The following is a 20,376-nucleotide window of genomic DNA, read 5'->3' on the forward strand; positions in this document are numbered from 1 at the left end:
GTAGTCTGGGGAGAAGGCAGGTAGGGTTTCGCTCCGGGTCCCCAGCTGCCCTTCCTGAGGCACCGTGACTGTCTCTGCAGGGCCAGAGCTCACCTGAGGCCCCTCTCTGTCGTCCTGAAGAAGGATGAGGAAGGAAGAGCAATCTGGGGACTGTTCACAGGCCGGTTTCCAAGGGGGTTACCGGTAGCAAGAGCGGGTGTGATTGTAGTTCTATGCCCCAAGAGCTCCATGTGTTGTCCCCACTTTACTGGAAGAAAACCTCAACACAGCTGCGCTGTACCGTTTTTCTTTTTGTGGCATGAATGTTCCCTTCTAGATCATCCTTTTGAGGAGGATCAACTGCTTCTCAAGAGGGTGGGGAAGCAAAACATGTACACAAGAGGGTATGGTTCCAACCAGAAGAGGAGGAGTCTGATGGAAGGGTGGCAGTCCGTGGGGAGATGACGCCGCGCAGGCAACTGTCCAGAAACACAGCTCTCCCATCAACTCGCCTACCGTGTAAACTGGATTGAGAAACTCGCTCAGTGATTCTGTAATTGATTCTTTTTTTTTTTTTTTTTTTTAATGCTGAAGTAATGTACACTCTAGCACTCTGGTGTTTTTATATTTATGTAATAATTTCTTAAAACTGTTCAAGACAGAGAACTATTTAATTTTTTGGAGAAAGTTGGAAAGCAAAGGTCTCTCCTCCCCAGGGCCGTGGCTGGGAAGAGTCTGGGGCACAGCCAGGTGTGAAGGCTGGTGGAGGGCGCAGTGGCCCAGCAGCCAAAGCCACCACCCTGGGCTGACTAAACACGTGGCAGCCTGAGTCGCCTGTACGCCCTTTCCCAGGGGGGTGCGGGGGGGAGGCCTCCGAACCCAGCCCCTCTCCCTCCTGAGCGGTGAGAACTTCACCCAGAGGGCTGGAGCCAGAGCCACCTGCCCTTCTTCACTCACCTCTCCCTGCTGCTGTGGCAACTCGGCTGTTCCAGACTCTGTGGTGGTGTTGACATGGGCAGGGGGGGCGGAATGTGGAGGATGGTGATTACCTTCACTTCTCAGCCAGCCTGACCTTTAATACCTTTGTAAAAAGCATGTACGTATTTATAGTGTTTTAGATTTTTCTAACTTTTGTATCTTAAGAGCAGAGCACCTGTTTAAACATTGTACCCCTGTTAAAGATCTGTGTCCTCGCTCTCTTTTCCCTGAAAGTGCCCATCTAATAAACTTTTCATTGAAAAGCTCCTGTGCCAGGGAGCGCAGTCTCTTCTTGCTGGGGGAGGGAGGGGAGCCCCGAAGGGTACCAGGGGCTTCAGAAATGCCCCCAGCCCCCCTTCTGCCCCACCCAGCCTCTTTCACTTTCCCAGGGTACCACGAGGGCCAGCCTGTCCTCCCGTGCCTGCAGGAGCCTGGGGCTCAGCCCAGGAGAGGTCAGAAGTTTCACCCTGGGTACATCTCCCTTGCTTCCCACAGCTGCCCCACACCCACCCCCTTGTTGCCACCCCTGTGTTGGCACCAGTTGCTTGCCGAAGACCTTCAAGCAGGGGAAGTGAGTGGCACCAGATTCATCCTCCCATAGGCACTGAGGTAGTTTCAAGCCACATCAATAAGTAGGTTTTCACATTTTGCAGCTCTGAGGTGTTTGTCCGTGCCCATGAAAACTCCCCAAGGAGAAACACTACTTGGTTGAATTTTCACTTACCCCAGATAATGTGGATTAAGAAATAAGATTATAATCCTTTAGCCAGGCTCCTTCTATGCGTTTTCCTGCTAAGGAACGCCATAAACACCTTCCCTACCAGGAGGGAAGCCTATCTCCTCGGGCTGGCCCGTCTGGACCTGGAGATTTGGCCCCTACAGCCTGTATCAAATTCCGACCTTCGGAATTACTAGTTCTACCCTTCTGTCCCTATCTTCCCTAAGGTTTTAGCCTGCATTTCTCAGCAAATGACTCAAATCATGCCTCTAACCTAATCGGTTCCTTCAGATCCACGATTTTAAATTCCAGCTGCCTAGTAAACGAGATCCAAACCACAACAGCCCCAACCCAAATCGTCTTTCTCAAGCTGGCACCCTGCAGACTCCCAATTTTTATCAGTGGCCTGTTCCTCTCCCCTATCGTCCAAGTCCCGAGTGGTTCGATACCTTTCTCTCCTGTGCTCTCTATCCCCTCCCTTTCAGAAGGGCCCCTACTCCCCAGATGTCCTGGCTCTCCCTGGCCCTCTCATGCCATCTTCTCTTTTTCTTGGGCTTGTGCCTACTTCTTCCGGGTCGGTGTTCCTAGACCACTGCATGTACTTGACATTCCTTCCTGAGTGACCTCATCTCCCCGCATGATTTCAAGCCACATTGATGCTAATGACTCCCAAGTCAGTATTTATAGCCCAGACATCAATCCTAAGTTTCAGACTTGTATCCAACAGCCTACTGGCTACTGGTGCGTGGAGGTGCCACAGTACCTCAAAACTCAACAACTATAAAAAGGGAATTCATCATTGCCCTCATTAAACCACCTCCCTCTCCTCTGGCCTGACAGCCCTGCACTCCTTCACTCCCACATCCACCCAGTCCTGCTCGTCCTCTCTCCCGGCCCTACACTTCGGGTCCTTCGCACTCAGACACCTGCACCAGCTCCCCAACAGCTCCCAGCCTCTGCCTGCTTTCCATGAAATGCATCATCCACACTGCCCTGTGACCCTCATAACTTTAGATGCCCCCCACCTGGGCCCCAGCACACGCTCTCAAGCCTTTTCACGGACCACTGGGCTCTCCTCACTTGGCCCCTATCTGGCCGTCACAGCTCACTGTTTCAGTCTGCAGCCCAGCAATGAACGGGCGGTGTAGTTCCTTACATACTACTCTCCATGATGACAAGCCCTCCTCCCCAGTCCGTGCTCACTGCCCCTGGGCCTGCCTGACACCCCAGCAGGTCACCTGAGAACTTTCATGAATGCTGAGACTCAGGTCAGACAACTCTAGGAAGCCTTTCACAGATGTATCGCCAGTCCACCCAACTGTGTGGTAATTGTGTGTTTTCCCCTCGAGGCTCGGAGTTCCTGGAGAGCAGCACTTACAGCTTATTCTTGTACTCCTGCCTTCTTCGGGCCACCATTTTTTGCTGAATAAATGAATCAGTTAGTGTCTCTATCTAGCAGGTTCTACCTCAGAAATATCTTTTATGTCTGCTTCCCTGTGCCCCCCTACACGTGCTTGAAGGAATGCCCCCAAAATACAGTTCTGATTACTGCTTATCACAGCTGTCCTAACGTTCTGTCCCCTTCTAGTCCAAGGATGGCACGCAGCAGAATTACCACCACTCCGTTTATCCACGGCAGAAAGCAGGAGTCCCGGTACTCAGTCTGTTCTCAAGCCTCAGAATCCTCAACACAGCTCTCAGGCAGATCGCGCTAATCAATTAGTTTTGGCTACTACTGCTGCCAGATTTCCCAGGAATGTAATTCTGGTTGGATGCCCTTTCCACTCTAAACCCCTTGGGCTCCTTGATTCCCTCTTGAGTAGGCAGGGGCTCCACGAAGTAGTATTTCAAGGTTTTCTCCAAATTCAGAGAATTTGCCTTATTTGCCACCGTTTCTCTAACTGGCCTATGTGGGTTTTCCCAACATAACCCCTTGCTTTCTCTCCATACCTCTGTCCATGCTGCAACTTCCACTAAGAATTTCCTGCCTCTATTCACCCATCTGCCCCAATTCATACCCTAGCCCCTGGCCCAATTTAGGCCTCAACTTCTTCAAAGTCAGTGGGTCTCCAAGCTTGGGCCCTGGCCAGTAGCTTTAGTAACCACCTTGGCTGGTAGAAACATACTTACGTAGGCCCTGCTTGGACCCTACTGGACCAGAAACTCCGGGGTGGGGCCCTGCTGGGCTCAAGGTTGAGAAGACCGCTCCAAGATGTACTCTCTGCTCTCCCCAGCCCACTCCGCTTGCTCCTTCCTGCAGCAACTGAGGGTTCACAGCACCTCACCTGCGGCCTCGCATCCTACCTCTGTGGCTTGTCTTGCTCCCCCCTCCACCCCCGTCACCTGGCTAGGACAAGGAACTTCCAGAGAAAAGCTGCATCCTTACCCACATGTGCTCTGCTACACATGGAACAGCCTGGTACCAAGAAGGTTCACAATTAGTGCTGGACCCTGAATCCAGTTCTGGCTCTCACCTGGGTAAAGGAACATGTGACAGTTGCTCTCCCTCAACTCCAGCCTTGTAGCCTTCTAACCAACACTGATGACATCCTGAGAGCTTTCCACAGTGGCAGGATAAGTGCAGACCACATCCCTGGGCTTCAGAGGAAGACGATGGTCTCCTACACTGTGCCCTTTCCTACCCCAGACCTCCCTCAGGCCACATTTTTGTAGCATTAAAGCCACCTGGCTGATGAGAGAAGAGAGAGGCAATGACTGATCACCTCCTTCACGGGAGAGAACCAGGGAGGCCAGGTCAGGAACAGCCTTGTGTGACCTGCCTTTGCCTCCCGGATCCGTGACTGGGGGGAGAGAGGGTCTGGACCTCTCGACAGATACAGATAGAACAACATTTTAGAGGAAAAATTTTTCTTCCCAAACCTGTGTTCCAAAGATGCGGTAATAATCATTAGGTCCAGGTTGTGACTCAATTCTGTTCCAACAGGAAACAAGGTAGAATGACAAACCATTAGCAGCTGGAACGAGGCTTAGTGGTGGTCTAACCGAAGGCCCACGAGGTTGCTTTTACCACTCTTAATTCTTCACTCTGCACCTCAGAAAACACCGCAGAATCATGCAAGATGCTTCCTAGCCTAGAAGAATGTGGCTTTAATGCTACAAACACACACACTAAACTCCAAATAAAGAGATCTACATTAACAGCAAGACTCATGATATTAATAACAAGCTAGGTAGTGCCAAAAATACGAAACTGAGAATTTCTAAGACCTTTACTGCAACAGCTTGGATGCCAGAGACGCCAGGATGGATCACTACTACACCAAACCCCAAGTGGAATCTAAATCAAAACGTGAACTTCGCCCTGCACACCCAGCCTGCTGCTTTTAGGAAACGTACAAACTCTGGGAAAGCTCATCGTTAGGGTGTTCTCCAACCCGTCCTGCATGAAGGTGGTAGACTGGACCAGATTTTTCACTTTCTCCACCTAGCGTCCTCTCATAGGATTTGGTATTTAGTGACCGAATGCCACACCTAAATTGTTTGACTGCTTTAAATGTAGGGTGGGGGTGAAGGCCTCTGACTCGTTACACAAGTCTCTGAAGCTCTGTCTCCATCAATCAGAATGTTCAATGAATCAGAACCTCTGACCACACTAGACACATGTTCGCTAAATTTAGCTTTGCATCAGTAAGCACTCAGAATAGTTCATGGAGCTCTCATCTTACCCTTAGACAGTGATTCTTCTAAGACTGCTTTTCCGTGGCAGGCGCAGGGTAAGGGGCACTCCACGTGCTCTCTCGATGGCCATTGTTAAGAGACTGGCCTAACGTTAAAGGAATCTGACAAGCTTATGGCGAAGATATTTATCCTCACCTCTCCACAGTGGGTACAGGAAGGCAGCCATATATCACATTTCACATGTTACAAGTAGTCTGCAGCAATGGCCTGACATGCTCGATGGTCCTTGAACCACATTCCATATTACTCAGCCATCCAAGTCTAGCGTCCCTGAATCTCTTGCTTCTCTGAATTAGATGTGGCCAAGTTCTATAAATAGAGAGAAAGCAAACTGGTTCTGTCAATCTTCTCATACTCTGGCAGGATAACATTTTAAAATTATAAAAATATCTATGTCTTCATCACTCTAAAATTATTACATAACACATGATTTTCTCAGGGGGGGGAAGTTTATTTTTGTCTCTCCCTACCTTCCAACACTCTGGACCTTCAAATTTGTGATCAATTTCATCAAACTAGCATATGCAAATCAAAACCAAAAATTCAGGACCTACTATGTGCCTGTGTGTTACACAAAGAGAGAAATGTTGCAGGGAAAAAAAACACGAGTCTCTCACTTTAAATCCCAGACAGTCCATAGTAACTTGTGTTGGCGCGTGCATAGGTCATGTTGGATAGACTGCAACTTTTTTTTTTTCCTGAGAGGGAGAGGGGTGGAGAGGGGCAGAGGGAGAACCTTAAACCGGATCCATGCCCAGCACAGAGCCCCATGCAGTGCTCGATCTCCTGACCCTGAGATCATGACCTGAGCTGAAACTAAGAGTTGGACACTTAACTGAGACCACCCCCCGCCCCCGCCCAGGTGCCCTGGTAAACGGCAACTTTTATTGCACTATTAGCTCATGATCACTCTTCTTAACATGGACCTTTAGTGGACAAGCACTGGACACTTTCATCCCTGTGTCCCCTGGAAGGGGCCAACAGCCCCAGAAAGCTGAGGTCTTGAAAAGGTGAGCTGATATTATACATACGTGGTTGATTCCAAAACTGTGAGTTTGACAAAGTCTCCGATTATTCACTATTTATGCCTAATCTGAAAGTATGGCTTCCCCCAACATATCCAATACTAAAAAACAAAATCATAACACACATTAGTAGACTTTATAAATAAATCATTTTTTAATCACCTGGCTTTGTTCAATCCACAAAATCACATTCATAGCTTTTTCTAATCTGTCTTTCCTAACCATGTGACCTGATGTATTTTTTGGAACCCTTTATGTTTTGAGAAGAACATTGTCTTTCATTTTGCAATCCCAGAGCCAACTTCCCTTACATTCTTAATCAATAGCTTAATGTCACCTCAAAGAAACAATGATGGAATTGGCGATCAACTATGGTCTCAAAGACCTTTACAATAGTTAAGAGAGGGGAAAAAAGAAAAGGAAGGGGGAAAAAAAGAGTCACCAAGCAAGGTAACTGCCAATGTTGCCTGTGATGACAGCTCTTCCTGAATGCTCCAATCACTGAAACCTTCCCTCCTGGTAGCTGCCCTGGTCCAGAACCTGAGGCATTCCACTCTTCCTGCCATTCTTTCTGTAGTGCTTAGAAGGCGGTGCACCGGGGGAGGGGGAGGATGAAACTTGTTTCTGCTGGTAACCTAAGGAGTTCACAGTCCATAGTAGGCCAGGATCAGTTCTTAGCCAGCACCATCCCAGTCAGTCTAGAGCCATGGGGCACTAGTCTAGAACCGTGGCAGGGACTACCACAGGGAAGGTTAATGGCATGCATTACCAAGTATCTACAAACACAGAAATAGGGATTTTTTTAAATTTGCTCTATTTCCCACCCTTCCTTTGGAAACGTTCCCTCTGGCAATTAGTTCCCCTCGGGCTGCCCCCACTCGTCCCCCCAGCCCTGGAAGTAACATAGGTCCTCAGAGCTTCACTGCCTAACCTTTCACATCCTTTCCTGGCTCACCCACACTGCAGTATGACTATTTTGGCAGTGATCTGTTTGGCTCTCAGAGACAGAGAGGCGGGAAACTGCCTTGTTTTGGGGGTATAAAGTGTGATGGCAGAGCTCTGACATCTCAAGAGTTCTAAGGAAGAACAGTTTCTTCCTGGCGAGACTAATGCAAAAGCCTCTGGATACGATCATATACTGCTTCAATGGCCCAGAACCGGGAATTCCTGAAGTTCCCTTCTCTCTTTTAAACAAAAACCCCTGCCTGTACCCCCACAACAGCAACCCAGCAAGGTAGATGGGTTTGTTTTCTCTACCAGAGAAGGACACCTTTGCTTCCTCTATCATTGTCTAAAAATTCACACTCGTTTCTCAGTAATTTCTAGTGTCTAGTGTGAGCTGAGACCCTCTATTTCAGATGAAATGTCCAGAGGCATTTTTTAGCTAGAGACTAACCTGAGGTCCACTGACTCTGGCCCCATCTCGACTACAGCACAAATCAAATCAGCAGCTGCACCCTTTCCTGCCATCGAAAGCATCAAAGCTCAGAGCAGCAAGCTCCCTGAAAGCAGAAAGTCCAGAAGTCCTAGGAAAGGTAGCACCAGCTCCTGATCTGCAGTAATCGAGTGTAACTGCAGAGGACATTTACATAAAAGGTGGACCGGGAATGGCGTGGTGGCCTTCTCTTTCAACTTGGGCAAATCACACAGGCTGCTGAGCCTCATTTCACTCCTGTTCCTAGAAATGGTGTATTTGAAAAACCCTCACTCCTTGTTGTCGTTATACTCCTCACTCCCTTAAAATATACCAAGGGAGAAAAGCCCTACTATCTTCTATTAAAAACTAAAAGTAAGGGGGCCCTAGAACTAAGTCAGGTGGCCAACATGGTGATGGGAAGTTCAGCAAAATAGAACTGGGTGGAGCAGGGAAGTATCTCAGACAGACCCTAGCACGAATAATTTAGTGTTCTTCATCAGATGAAAGGCCTTCAATTTCATCTCTGTCTCCCCCAATTGCCATCCAGAAGGCTTTGGCCACCTGTGGAGAGAAGCATGCAACACATTTTAGGCCACAGCTACACTACAGCTTGTTTCATGAGTCAGTCAATATGTTGAACTGATCAAGGCCTAAAATTCTATTACTGTGCCCTCCAGCCACATATATCAAAAACCCTTGCATACCCTGATGAGGGACTTCTAGAAATTTATACTAAGGATAAAATCAGAGTTCTATACAAAGGTGATGGATGTATGAGGTTATGCACAGCTTCACTATTTATAGAAGCAAAAAATGCACATGACCTAAATGTCCAAAAGGGAAATGGATAAATAAATTAGGACACATTCATACAATGAAATACCATAAACCACGTACATTTCCTGCCAAGAACATGTGTTGCGTTGGTAATAACAAAACAAAACAAAACAAACGACTAAGAGTTTTCCAGCCCAACAGTTAAGAAGGCAAACATCCTGAGTCTCAATGAAAGTTCCATGTCATTCAACATACATTTGAAAAATCTGGGTTTGACTACAGCAATTATATCACTACTGTGTAAACATTCAATTCGTTCCAAGTTAATACCCAATGAAAAGTTCACACTGAGACACTTAATAGAAGTCAATGAGTGTGATACATAATTCTAACAGCACTGGACTTTTTTGTAGATACTCAATAAATACCTGACTGATCGTCTCACCTTTTCTGCATGCAACTTTCTTTGCTCGTGAGGAAGCGTCGCAGCCTTGTCTAGGGGGAAAATATATCTTAAGAAATTCATCTAATAGCACAGGAGAGTCTGGAGTGTATGGATGTTCTAACACTAGAAGATGGGAGACGGGGTTCAAAGACAAATACTCATGGAGTAGTCATTACAGATGTTAGGGAGCTTAAGTCTTCCCGATTTTCCACATGGGGATGATGTGAGTAAATTGGCAGAGGGGTCTTACTGATTCCAGGTTAATGAGACACACTGAAAGAAAACCAAGAGAGGCAAGAGATGGCAAAGAAAGAGGGAAGAGTGAAGAAAGAGGAAAACTTTCCCCAGGGAATTTCTACCAGAAGATGGCATGGTCCCCCAGTCACCAAGTGTCTCCACAGACAGCTGAGACCAGAACATGGAATCCAATCAACAGTTAAAAAACAAAATCCTACTATATAAAATAGAGGAGCACCGAGATGGGAACGTGTTAGACACGATGGAGCCAATTACCTTTCATTTCCTTTAACTTTGAAAAGAGTCTTTCAAAATTCTCCAAATCTCCTCCACCAGTAGTAAGGCTGGCTAATTCTTGAATATCCAGATCTAACATGGGATCTGAAAAAAGGATGTGTCACGTTATTTGCAATTTATCACTCACATGTGTGCTAACTACACAGTCCTAAGGCAATCAATCCTCGCTTTGATGGGAGTCCTCGCTGAATGAATACCCCATGTGTTCCAGCCTTCCCCCTCCTGGGCTGCTAGTTGGCCTTCCCCAATGCAGAGCAACTTCTTTTATCCATACATCATTACACCGAGGCAAAGAATACTGTTTAATTTTTGAGATGAGAAAACTAGAGCTTTGAGTTGAAGTGACTTGCTCAAGGTCACAACTGGTGTGAACTTGGAAACTCAGGTGTTTCCAACTCTAAAGACCCCACTCTCCACTAAGATGCAATGATCAACAATAGATGTCTGGAATTTATACCATATTTTCCCATACAACAAATATTTTCACATTGATTACTGACAGCCACTATGTAAGGTGGGGATAGGACAGATACCAATGTCTGCAATTTACACACGAAGAGGCTGGGTTTTAAAAAAAAGAACTCATCTAAAATTACAGCTACTCAGAAGTAGAGCTAAAATCCTTTATTATTTCTACCACAGCCTGTTATCTCTTCATCAAAATTTGTCTTTAATCAGAATTCTCACTCACTCTCCACTCCATGCCAAACACCTTCCCCTAGCCAGCCCAGCTCACAAGTCTCCTTCCCTAGAATTCATCCCATACTTTTTAGAGAGGGAGAGACTGCACATGAGCCAAGGGACGGAGTGAGGTGGGCGGGAGAATCCTCAAGCAGACTTCCCACTGAGTGCAGAGCCCAAAGGTGGGGCTTGATCCCATGAACCCAAGATCATGACCTGAGTCAAAAATCAAGAGTTGGATGCTTAATGGACTGAGCCACCCTGGCACCTGGTGATTTCATTTCATGTTTGCAAAAGCATTTATGAGGAAAATTTTTATTTTACAGAAAGGGAAACTAAGGCCCACAGAAGCTAAATAACTTAACTCAAGATCATCTCACCACTACTGGAAGAGCCATGATTTGAACCTAATTGTCCAGGACTCCAAGTGTTGGGAGAAGTGTTGGGTGAGCAAGAGAAAATGTTTTAAAAAGGGACTGATCCATAATACTGAATGCTGCCAAGGGGTCAAGATAAGGACTGGGAAGTATCTACTTAGTGGTCTGGAGGTTGCTGGTGAAGTGTTTGAGTGGTAAATAGGGCAAAAGCTTGGTGGGAGTGAGCTCAAGAGTACTGTGTGGTGAGGGCTAGAAAGCTTATTAAAGAAAGGAGGGAGACAGGGGCAGGGCTTGACATGTGTTTTACTCTTGTTGGTAGAGTCTTGCCTTTTTTTTCCCTTAATTTTCAAATAATTGTAGTATTATAAAAAAAGCTGCAAAAGCAGTAGGGTTCCACCTTCATCCCCTAGCATTAACATCTTACCTAGCCATGGTACAATGATACACATCAAGAAGTTAGCAATGGTACAGTGCTATTAACTAAACTGCAGACTTCATTCAAACTTTGTCAGCTCTCTCACTAACACCCTGTTCCAGAAGCTTACACAGCATTTGGCCACCAGATCTGTATCATCTCCTTCAGTGTGTGACCATCCCTTAGCCTTTCCTCGTCTGTCATGGCTTTGACACTTCTGAAGAGTCCTTGGTAGTTATTTTGTAGACTGTCCCCTGATATGGGTTTGTCTGAAGTTTTCCTATGAGACTGAGGTTACGCACCTCTGGCAGAGACCGGAAACATGATGAGCCCTTCCGGTGCCCCTATTAGGCAGCACGTGATGTCCGGGCGCCTTATAGCTGGTGAGGCTTACCGCCACTGGAAGTGCTATCTGACAGGTTTTTTCAGTGCAAAGTTACTATTTTCGTCTTTGTAATAAGTAAATATCTCGGGAGAGATACTTTGGAAGATGCAGATGTCATGTTTCTTCTAAAACTTTCATCAACTAATTTTCACATTCATCAGTGGATCCTGGCCACAACAACATTTATTACTGTGGTGTGTGGTGAGGATTTGTCTTTCCCTCATTCTTTTACAGGTATTAATTAGAATTCTGCTATAAGGAAGAGCAGTCCTTTCTAATCCAGTTATTTCTTATACTAGTATGGATTCACAGATATTTATTTTACTCTATGGGTTGCAGCCCAATATTAAATTCATTCTTGCTGGTCAAACTGTTCCAGTGTTGGCCCCTAGAAGCTCTCCCAGGTTGGTTCGGTGCCTTTTCAACACATCCCCATCATTTTTGTCAGTACCTTCCTTACTTTCTGGCCCCGTGAAATGGTACTAGGTTCATCACCTTGCATTTTTCCTGCCCTAGCCCTCGAATCAATCACTTCTCCAAGTGGATCCTTTATTGGAAGATGTATTAAAAGCAAGATCTAAATGCTAAGGGTGTTGGGCAGCCTCGGTGGCTCGGAGGTTTAGTGCTGCCGTTTGCCCCAGGGTGTCATCCTGGAGACCCGGGATCCAGTCCCACATCGGACTCCCTGCATGGAGCCTGCTTCTCCCTCTGCCTGTGTCTCTGCCTCTCTCTCAATCTTTGTGTCAATCAATCAATCAATCAATCAATAAATAAATAAAATCTTTCAAAAAGTAAAAATAAAAAATAAATGCTAAGGGTGTCAACCGCTATTCGAGCTGGGGGCTTCCAGGCCCTCTCAGTGGAAACTGATAGGATATATATATATAATCCATATATACACACACACACACACACACACACACACACACACACATACATGCATACTAACACATGCATATGCACATCACTGTTTATTGCTCTATTGCTCTAACTTTAAGTATATCATCATGCTAATACCTTCAAGTTCTAGCCCAGTACCAAAGGGTTCATCTAAGCCTTCTCCTTTCCTTACATGCAGTTTCTTGGAAAGTGAGAAACCTACCTCTCATTCCCTGTTATTTTATTTTTTCAACCCTGAAGCATTACATATTACATATGTAATTACAAATTACATATTCTAAACCATACTGCTTTGACAATCGAATGTATTAAGCAGAGTTCACTATTTCCATTCAGTTGTTTCTGTTTTGGGCCTACTGGTACCCAGTCAGAATGCTGTTTCCCCAGGTTATTTAGGTTAGTTCTTGTCTTCCCTACCTCCTAAAGTGTGGTTATTGTTTTTTTTTTAATGACAGAGACTTTAGCAGGTCTAAAGCCAATAGGAAGGACCCAAGTGAAAAGACAGGGTGAATTTACTAAACAGAAAAGAGATTATATGTAATTTTTTCCTTCTTAATATGTTTCTATTACCAACCACTTTCTACATGGACTCTCTTCTAGTCAGAAAAAGAGTTTTGAAAACTCTGCACATGGGGCCTCTGTGGTACAAAGAGAGAGCAGAGATATCAGTATTTGCCCAACAAAGGGACATTTACAGTTATTGTAAACTACATTTCTTGGCTTTTAGACACCAGAATGGATTCTAGTTTCAGCTCCAGGACCTTCTTGTTAGATACTCTTGGACAAGTTATTACACTGCTCTGGGCTTCAGCTTAATATCCATAAAATAACTTTTCTGCCAAATTTCATTACCAAACACAAGAAAGTGGCTATAAAAGAACTTTCAAAGGATGTGAAAGGGCTTATACACTTGTATTATTCTTGTTACCATCAATTCTGCCAACTGTTAAATACTATGAAAAAAACTGGAATATGGAGATATAAAGCTGTTTCACCACCTGGTTCTGTCTATCTGAATCAAGATCCTGCTATACGAATCAGAGAGAAAATGGTACCCACAGATTGCTTATATGGTTATTCTCCCTCCTTTTCTGATAGCTGTCCATAAGGCTTACATTCACTTGGGGTACATTATCAATTTTCTTCCCTTGTTCATGTTTAAAGTCAATTTCCCCCTGGATGATTTATGTCCCACACCTCTTCCAAGTTCCACAGAGCTGTCTCCTGGCAGTCAGAGGAGGAACTTACCCACGATGCTATCAGGCTGAGCGTCTGTTGTGTTAGATGCACCACCCCGATGCTCCAAGAGAGATTCAGTCCTAGCTGCTGCTGGCAAACGGGGCTGCTGTTGAGGAAAAGACACACAAGCAATAATTTAATAGTAGGCTATTTCAGAACTAAAGCCAAAAAGGCTCACACTTCCACTCCTGGTTGGCTTTAGAGAAGTAGTAATAAATAGGAGCTACAGACAAGGAGAGATGGAAGAAGGATTAATGTCATATATATATATATATATATATATATATAGTAACAATAAGAGGCTAAACATTCACTAAGTCAGGAGTATTTTCCCTCAAGGAAAAAATACAAAGTGTTATGATTCTGCTGCTATTCTTGGCTATTAAAACTGACTTCTGTTTCCTTTAAGAGCCATGTTTTACTCAAAATGTGATGAAAAAGATGCCTGGGAATACAATCTGGTACTCTTTTATTTGCTCTTGGAGCCGGCATGCTGACCAAAGTATACCTGAACCAAAGTCCTTGAAACAGAAGGCTGAAGTCAGACTAGGAAACCCACTGAGGGCAGGGACCCTGCCTCAGATTGGTACAGGGCCTCATACATAGTAAGGACTGAAAAAGAACCATCAATTTTATTTTATAAATATCTGGAGGTAACTTTATGTCTCAAAGGAATCCTAGCACATGTTTTAAAGCACTCTAGCAAAAAAATGTCATGGAACAGCCCAAATTGCAAACATCTTAAAGAGCTTATTGCTTTAATGCTGAACTAGCCTTCTCTCAACAGGTACCAGGCACAAGATGACTGTTTTAGATTCTCTTTTTATCCTTCATTTACTATTGTCTGCTGCCTCTCAAATGGAAAGGAAAAAAAATGATAAATGGTATAAAGACTCATACTGACAAAGAGAAATGAAAACTAAAGCATGAAAGGATTTGGGAAGAATCTTTACCTCTGAATGACACGTCTCTGCTGACCCAATGCTATGGTTTGCTCCAGCCAATGAGCTAAGAAGGCTAAAGCCTTGGTTCCTATCTGAAAAGAAAACAATACAATCACTGAAATGTGTTATTTACATTTTAAAATGTTAAAATGACCATTATGAAGAAACAGTGGCTATTTCCTCATTATAAAAGTTCTAATTATAAAACTGTTACTGTCAGACAATATCTTACTCATGCTTGCATTTTCTTCATAATAATTATTTGAAAATATGAATTTTCTTGAATAAAAACTTCTTAAAAATAAAAAAAGAAGTCACTAGCAATTACCATATTCTCTCAATTCTGAGTAATTTAAGAACTCACAGACATAGGTCTGGGTCAAATATAGTGGCAGGGCCATTACAACAAACAAGACCACTCAGGGGTTCCTTCGCAAAGGTTAACCACACTCATGTTTCAACAATCACTAGAACCAGCATTCTGGTGTTTTAAACAATGTTTTAAGTGTTCAGAAACATTTTTTTTTTAAAAAAGCAACACAAAGGCATTATTATCAGGGGAAAAGGAACATGCATAATTTTTTTTTAAATAAAGTTTTCATTTTGTGATACATAGCCATTTGCACTTAAGGCACCCCATACTCTCAATGTTTGTACTTACAATGGAGGGCAAATCTGGAGCAGCACATCTAGAACTGATGACAGTACACACCAGCCCTGATCACTGCATTCCTCAAAATTACCTGGAACATCTATGCAAACTACCCAGGTATTCAAGGACCCTACTTCAGACCTTACTGAGGCACAACCTCTGGGGCAGATGCCAAGGAAGCTGAACTTTTATTTTTTGTCAAGTTGATTTATTCATTTTTAGTAATCTCTACACCCAATGTGAGGCTCAAATTCACAAGCCTGAGATCAAGAGTGGCATGCTCATCAAACAAAAAGAAATAAAAAAAAAAAAAAAGAAAGAAATAAAAGGCATCCAAATCAGCAAAGAAGAAGTCAAACTTTCACTCTTCGCAGACATGACACTCTATGTAGAAAAACTGAAAGACTCCACCAAAAAATTGCTAGAACTGACACAGGAATTCAGCAAAGCCACAGGATATAAAAACGCACAGAAGTCAGCTGCATTTCTGTACACTAACAATGAAGCAGCAGAAAGGGAAATCAAGGAATCGATCCCATTTACAACTGCACCAAAAACCATAAGATAGCTAGGAATAAATCTAACCAAAGTAGTAAAGGATCTGTACTCTTAAAACTATAAAATACTCATGAAAGAAATTGTGGAAGACACAAAGAAATGGAAAAACATTCCATGTTCATGGATTGGAAGAATATTGTTAAAATGTCTATGCTATCCAAAGCAATCTATACATTCAATGCAATGCCTATCAAAATACCATCAGCATTTTTCACAGAGCTGGCATAAACAATCCTAAAATTTGCGTGGAACCAGAAAAGACCCCAAATAGCCAAAGTAATGTTGGAAAAGAAAACCAAAGCTGGAGGCATCACAATTCCAGACTTCAAGCTGTATTACAAAGCTATGATCATTAAGGCAGTATGGTACTGGCACAAAAATAGACACATAAGATCAATGGAACAAAACAGAGAACCCAGAAATGGACCCTCAACTCTCTAATCTTTGACAAAGCAGGAAAGAATATCCAATGGAAAAAAGACAGTCTCTTCAACAAACAGTGTTGGGAAAATTGGACAGCCACATGCAGAAGAACAAAACTGGACCACTTTCCTACACTATCCACAAAAATAGACTCAAAATGGATGAAAGACCTAAAAGTGAGGCAGGAACCCATCAAAATCCTAGAGAACAGGGATCCTTGGGTGGCGCAGCGGTTTAGCGCCTGCCTTTGGCCCAGGGTGCGATCCTGGAGACCCAGGATCAAATCCCACGTCAGGCTCCGGGTGCATGGAGCCTGCTTCTCCCTCTGCCTGTGTCTCTGCCTCTCTCTCTCTCACTGTGTGCCTATCATAAATAAATAAAAATTAAAAAAAAAAAATAAACTAATTAAAATCCTAGAGAACACAGACCGCAATCTCTATGACCTCAGTCACAGCAACTTCTTGCTAGACACATTTCCAAAGGCAAGGCAAACAAAAGCAAATATGAACAACTATCAGAACTTCATCAAGATAAACTTTCACACAGGGGCAATGACTGGGGTGGCTCAGTGGTTGAGCATCCGCCTCTGGCTCAGGTCATGATCCCAGGGTCCTGGGATCAAGTCCCGCATCAGGTGCCCTAAAGGGAACCTGCCTCTCCCTCCGCCTGTGTCTCTACCTCTCTCTCTCTGTTTCTCATGAATAAGTAAAATAAAATCTTAAAAAAAAAAAAAAAAAAAAAAAAAAAAAAGATCAGCTTCCGCACAGCAAAAGAAACAGTCCACAAAACTAAAAGGCAATCAACAGAACGGGAGAAGGTATTTGCAAATGACATATCAGATAAAGAGCTAGTATCCAAAATCTATAAAGAACTTCTCAAACTCAACACCCAAAAAATAATCCAGTCAAGAAATGGGCAGAAGACATGAACAGACATTTCCCCAAAGATGACATACAAATGGCCAACAGTCACATGAAAAGATGCTCAACATCACTCAGCATCAGGGAAATACGTTTCAAAACCACAATGAGATACCACTTCACACTGGTCAGAAGAGCTAAAATTAACAAGTCAGGAAAAAAACAGATGTTAGGAAGAATGCGGAGAACAGGGAAACTTCTTACACTGTTGGTGGGAATGTACCTAGAAAGCACTCTGGAAAATAGTATGGAGGTTCCTCAAAAAGTGAAAAATAGAACTACCCTATGACCCAGCAATTGCACTACCAGGTATTTATCCAAAGGATACAAACATAGTGATTCAAAAGGGCACCTGCACGCCAATGTTTATAGCAGCAATGTCTACAACAGCCAAAATATGGAAAGGGCCCAGATGTCCTCTGATAGATGAATGGATAAAGATGTGGTATATCTACAAAATGGGGTATTACTCAGCCATCAAAAAGAATGAAATCTTTTTGCAATGATGTGGATGGAACTAGAGAGTATTACGCTAAGTGAAGTCAGTCAGAGAAAGACAAATACCATAGATTTCACTCATATGTGGCATTTAAGAAACAAAACAGAGGATCATAGGGGAAGGGAAGGAAAAATAAGATAAAAACAGAAGGAGGCAAACATAAGAGACTCTTAATCATAGGAAATAACAGGGTTGATGGAGCGAAGATGGGTGGGTGGATGTGGTAACTGGGTGATGGGCATTAAGGAGGGCACTTGATGGTATGAGCATCAGTGTTATATTCAACTGATGAATCACTAAATTCTACCTCTGAAACTAATAATGCAGTATATGTTAATTGAACTGAATTTAAATAAACAATTTAAAAGAAAAGAAAACACTTTTAACTTCATTTAAGATGATATTAGTTGGAGAAAAAGAAAAGAGAGAGGCATGCTCTTCCGACTGAGCCAGCCAGATGCCCCAGAAGCTGAACTTTTAGCAAGTATTCCAGGAGAATCTTAGGATCAAGGAAGTTTTGGGGGGAAAAAACCACCACCTTAGAGTAGAATGTGAAACCCACAATCCAAGAGTCTAATGGTATACAAGTCAAAGAATTTCTCTCTCAAAAAGAACTTCCTTCCCCTTGTCTTTCCTCTCTCCCTCTTCCCTGAACCTATTCTCAGCTCTTTAAATCACCAGAGTCACACAGAGGTTTTGAGGAAAGAGAAACACTCGCAGCCTCTGTCCTCCTCCTTCCTTAGAGATTTGTCTTCTACACCAGACCGGAGGCCTGACCGTGGCATGCCAGGCAGAGGCCCACAGCTTTCTCCAGCCTCACCTCACCTCTCACCACATGAGCAGCTGCGCACACGAGCAACCCAGTAGCTGTTTTTAAGGTTACCAAGGTGCTGGGTGGCACCAAGAACCTGCTGCTTTTCTCACGCCATACCCCAACGGTGGCAGCAGGGCGTATGGTGCCCACATACTCCTGCATCCCCTTTCACCTCCTCATCCAACTTGCTCACTCTGCCAGGAACGTTCTAGGCCAAATGCTTGGGTGTGCCCCATCAAGTGCTTGACACCAAGCACTAAGGTGTCATCAGTGGAGGCTCAGAGGCCAAGAGAAGTAGAGCCACGTGGTGTCTCACACCCATGGCTATACGAGGTTTATTTAAACATCAGCATAATTCCTTCTTTTTTGGTCAATGTGCTATAGATTTCAAAGCAGATGTATACAATACAATACTCTGACAGGGATTTTCGATGTTGTGAAAGTTCCTATAGTATACTTGAGACTCTTCGTACAAAAGGCATTATCCAAGTAACAGAGAATTGCTGTAAGAGACCTTTCACTTCTATTACTGGAAATACACGGGGCTTGGGGTAATTTTCAAAATCCAAATCACAAATCTCTCCATATTCCAATTTCACAGCTTATGTTTTTCCTCTGTGGGGCATTACCTAAACTTGGCAGGCCAAGCTGCAATCCCTGAAGAATAATGCAATATTGTGTCAGTTTAGGCAAGTGATTAGATCAAAACAACCTATTTAAAATCCCTCATTTTTTATAGTGACTGCTTCCAAGGAGGGTGTCTGGGATGGACAGGAGTTAGGGAGCTAGACTCAGCACTGCAGACCATGAACCCTTGCGTGCCTTCTGATTTTTGTTTCATGTTCACGTGTTTACCTACTGAAAGATTTTTTTTAATATAATGATTATATGCCATGTGTATTTTATCACAAAAAAGAATGCCCCACTTTTAATAATGGATATGATGGTGAAAAAATCTGAATAATGGGAAGAGAACTGAGCTACCAGTCAGAAACCCTGGATTTCACTCCTGGCTGGGCCTACAGTGTGACCTCGGGGCAATTAATCTTTCTGCATCTCAATTTTTTGCTCTGTAAAATAAGAGGAATGCTATTCGTGGTTGTTAAGGTCCTTTCTGTTCTAGAAGCTTGTGATTTTATGAAGAGGCACTCTTTAGCCTCTTATAGTAACTTTGAATCAGCTGAGTTTTTTTTTTAATTACTAAAAAGAAAAACAAGAACCTTAAATTTCCTAATCCTTTTAAGGTTCACAGATGACTACAAGTTTATAATCAGGTATCAGGCTAATTATAATAAGCTGGAAGGATTTTTGCTCAGAATTTTCTTATAAACAACAGAGAAAAGAAATCAAACTGACAGTCCACTATGGTACACTGCTTATATTTTAAGGTTAGAAACATCAATTTTCATGATTAGAAAAACAACTCATTTTTGTTCATCCAAAGCAGATTGCTCGCATATTCATGTTGCTCAAAAAAACTTGGATGATATTTTATACACCTACAGTTTTAAGGAAACTCTCAATCCTGCCTGGTTGAAAACGTGTTTAGCAAAATTCTGCCCATGTGCACCCACTGTTAAACTATTTTTCTCATAGGAAAGGACTACATAAAACTTTCCTTGTTTGCCAGATTTTTCTCCCCAGGACTCAGGGCATGGAAACACCATCCCTGATAAGAATTTATTCCTTTAGCAGGTAATTGGTGAAACTGGCTCTAGCATCTCTGGTTTAATGGTGCCACAAAATACTAGATTAATCTGGAAGGGCTAAATTAACCCGTCTACTGAACTGATTCTTCTGGAGCTTCTGAGTTTCAGAAAAGGAAAAGTTGTCAAGTGGTATAAAATAAATCATTCTGGAGCACACAGTAAGTATATTAAACTCTAGTCCTAAAAACATCTAATTCAATTCCAGATTACTAACATAGCACCTGTGGAATACTAGATTTTAAAAAGTATGGTATCATTAAAAAAAAAAAAAAATCTAGTGGTGCTGGT

The 20,376-nt window shown here is 43.4% G+C and overlaps 1 protein-coding gene across 2 annotated transcripts in view; it reads right to left on the bottom strand.

Annotated features, from left to right (window-relative positions):
• Nucleotides 1–6,529: 6,529 nt before the first annotated feature.
• AAGAB (alpha and gamma adaptin binding protein) overlaps nt 6,530–20,376 on the bottom strand; it is a 52,545-nt gene continuing 38,698 nt past the window's right edge. Inside the window, exons 6-10 of one of the 2 annotated variants that reach the window (XM_038580788.1) lie at nt 14,523–14,605; nt 13,579–13,675; nt 9,552–9,656; nt 9,039–9,088; nt 6,530–8,377 (exon numbers count right to left, since the gene is read on the bottom strand). In XM_038580788.1, the coding sequence (XP_038436716.1) occupies nt 8,300–8,377; nt 9,039–9,088; nt 9,552–9,656; nt 13,579–13,675; nt 14,523–14,605 (413 nt within the window). In that variant the 3' untranslated portion in view covers nt 6,530–8,299. The remainder of the gene's footprint in view (nt 8,378–9,038; nt 9,089–9,551; nt 9,657–13,578; nt 13,676–14,522; nt 14,606–20,376) is intronic. The other variant, XM_038580789.1, reaches the window with a different exon arrangement.

The sequence above is a fragment of the Canis lupus genome, chromosome 30 (assembly GCF_011100685.1).
Source record: "Canis lupus familiaris isolate Mischka breed German Shepherd chromosome 30, alternate assembly UU_Cfam_GSD_1.0, whole genome shotgun sequence".
NCBI lineage: Eukaryota > Metazoa > Chordata > Mammalia > Carnivora > Canidae > Canis > Canis lupus.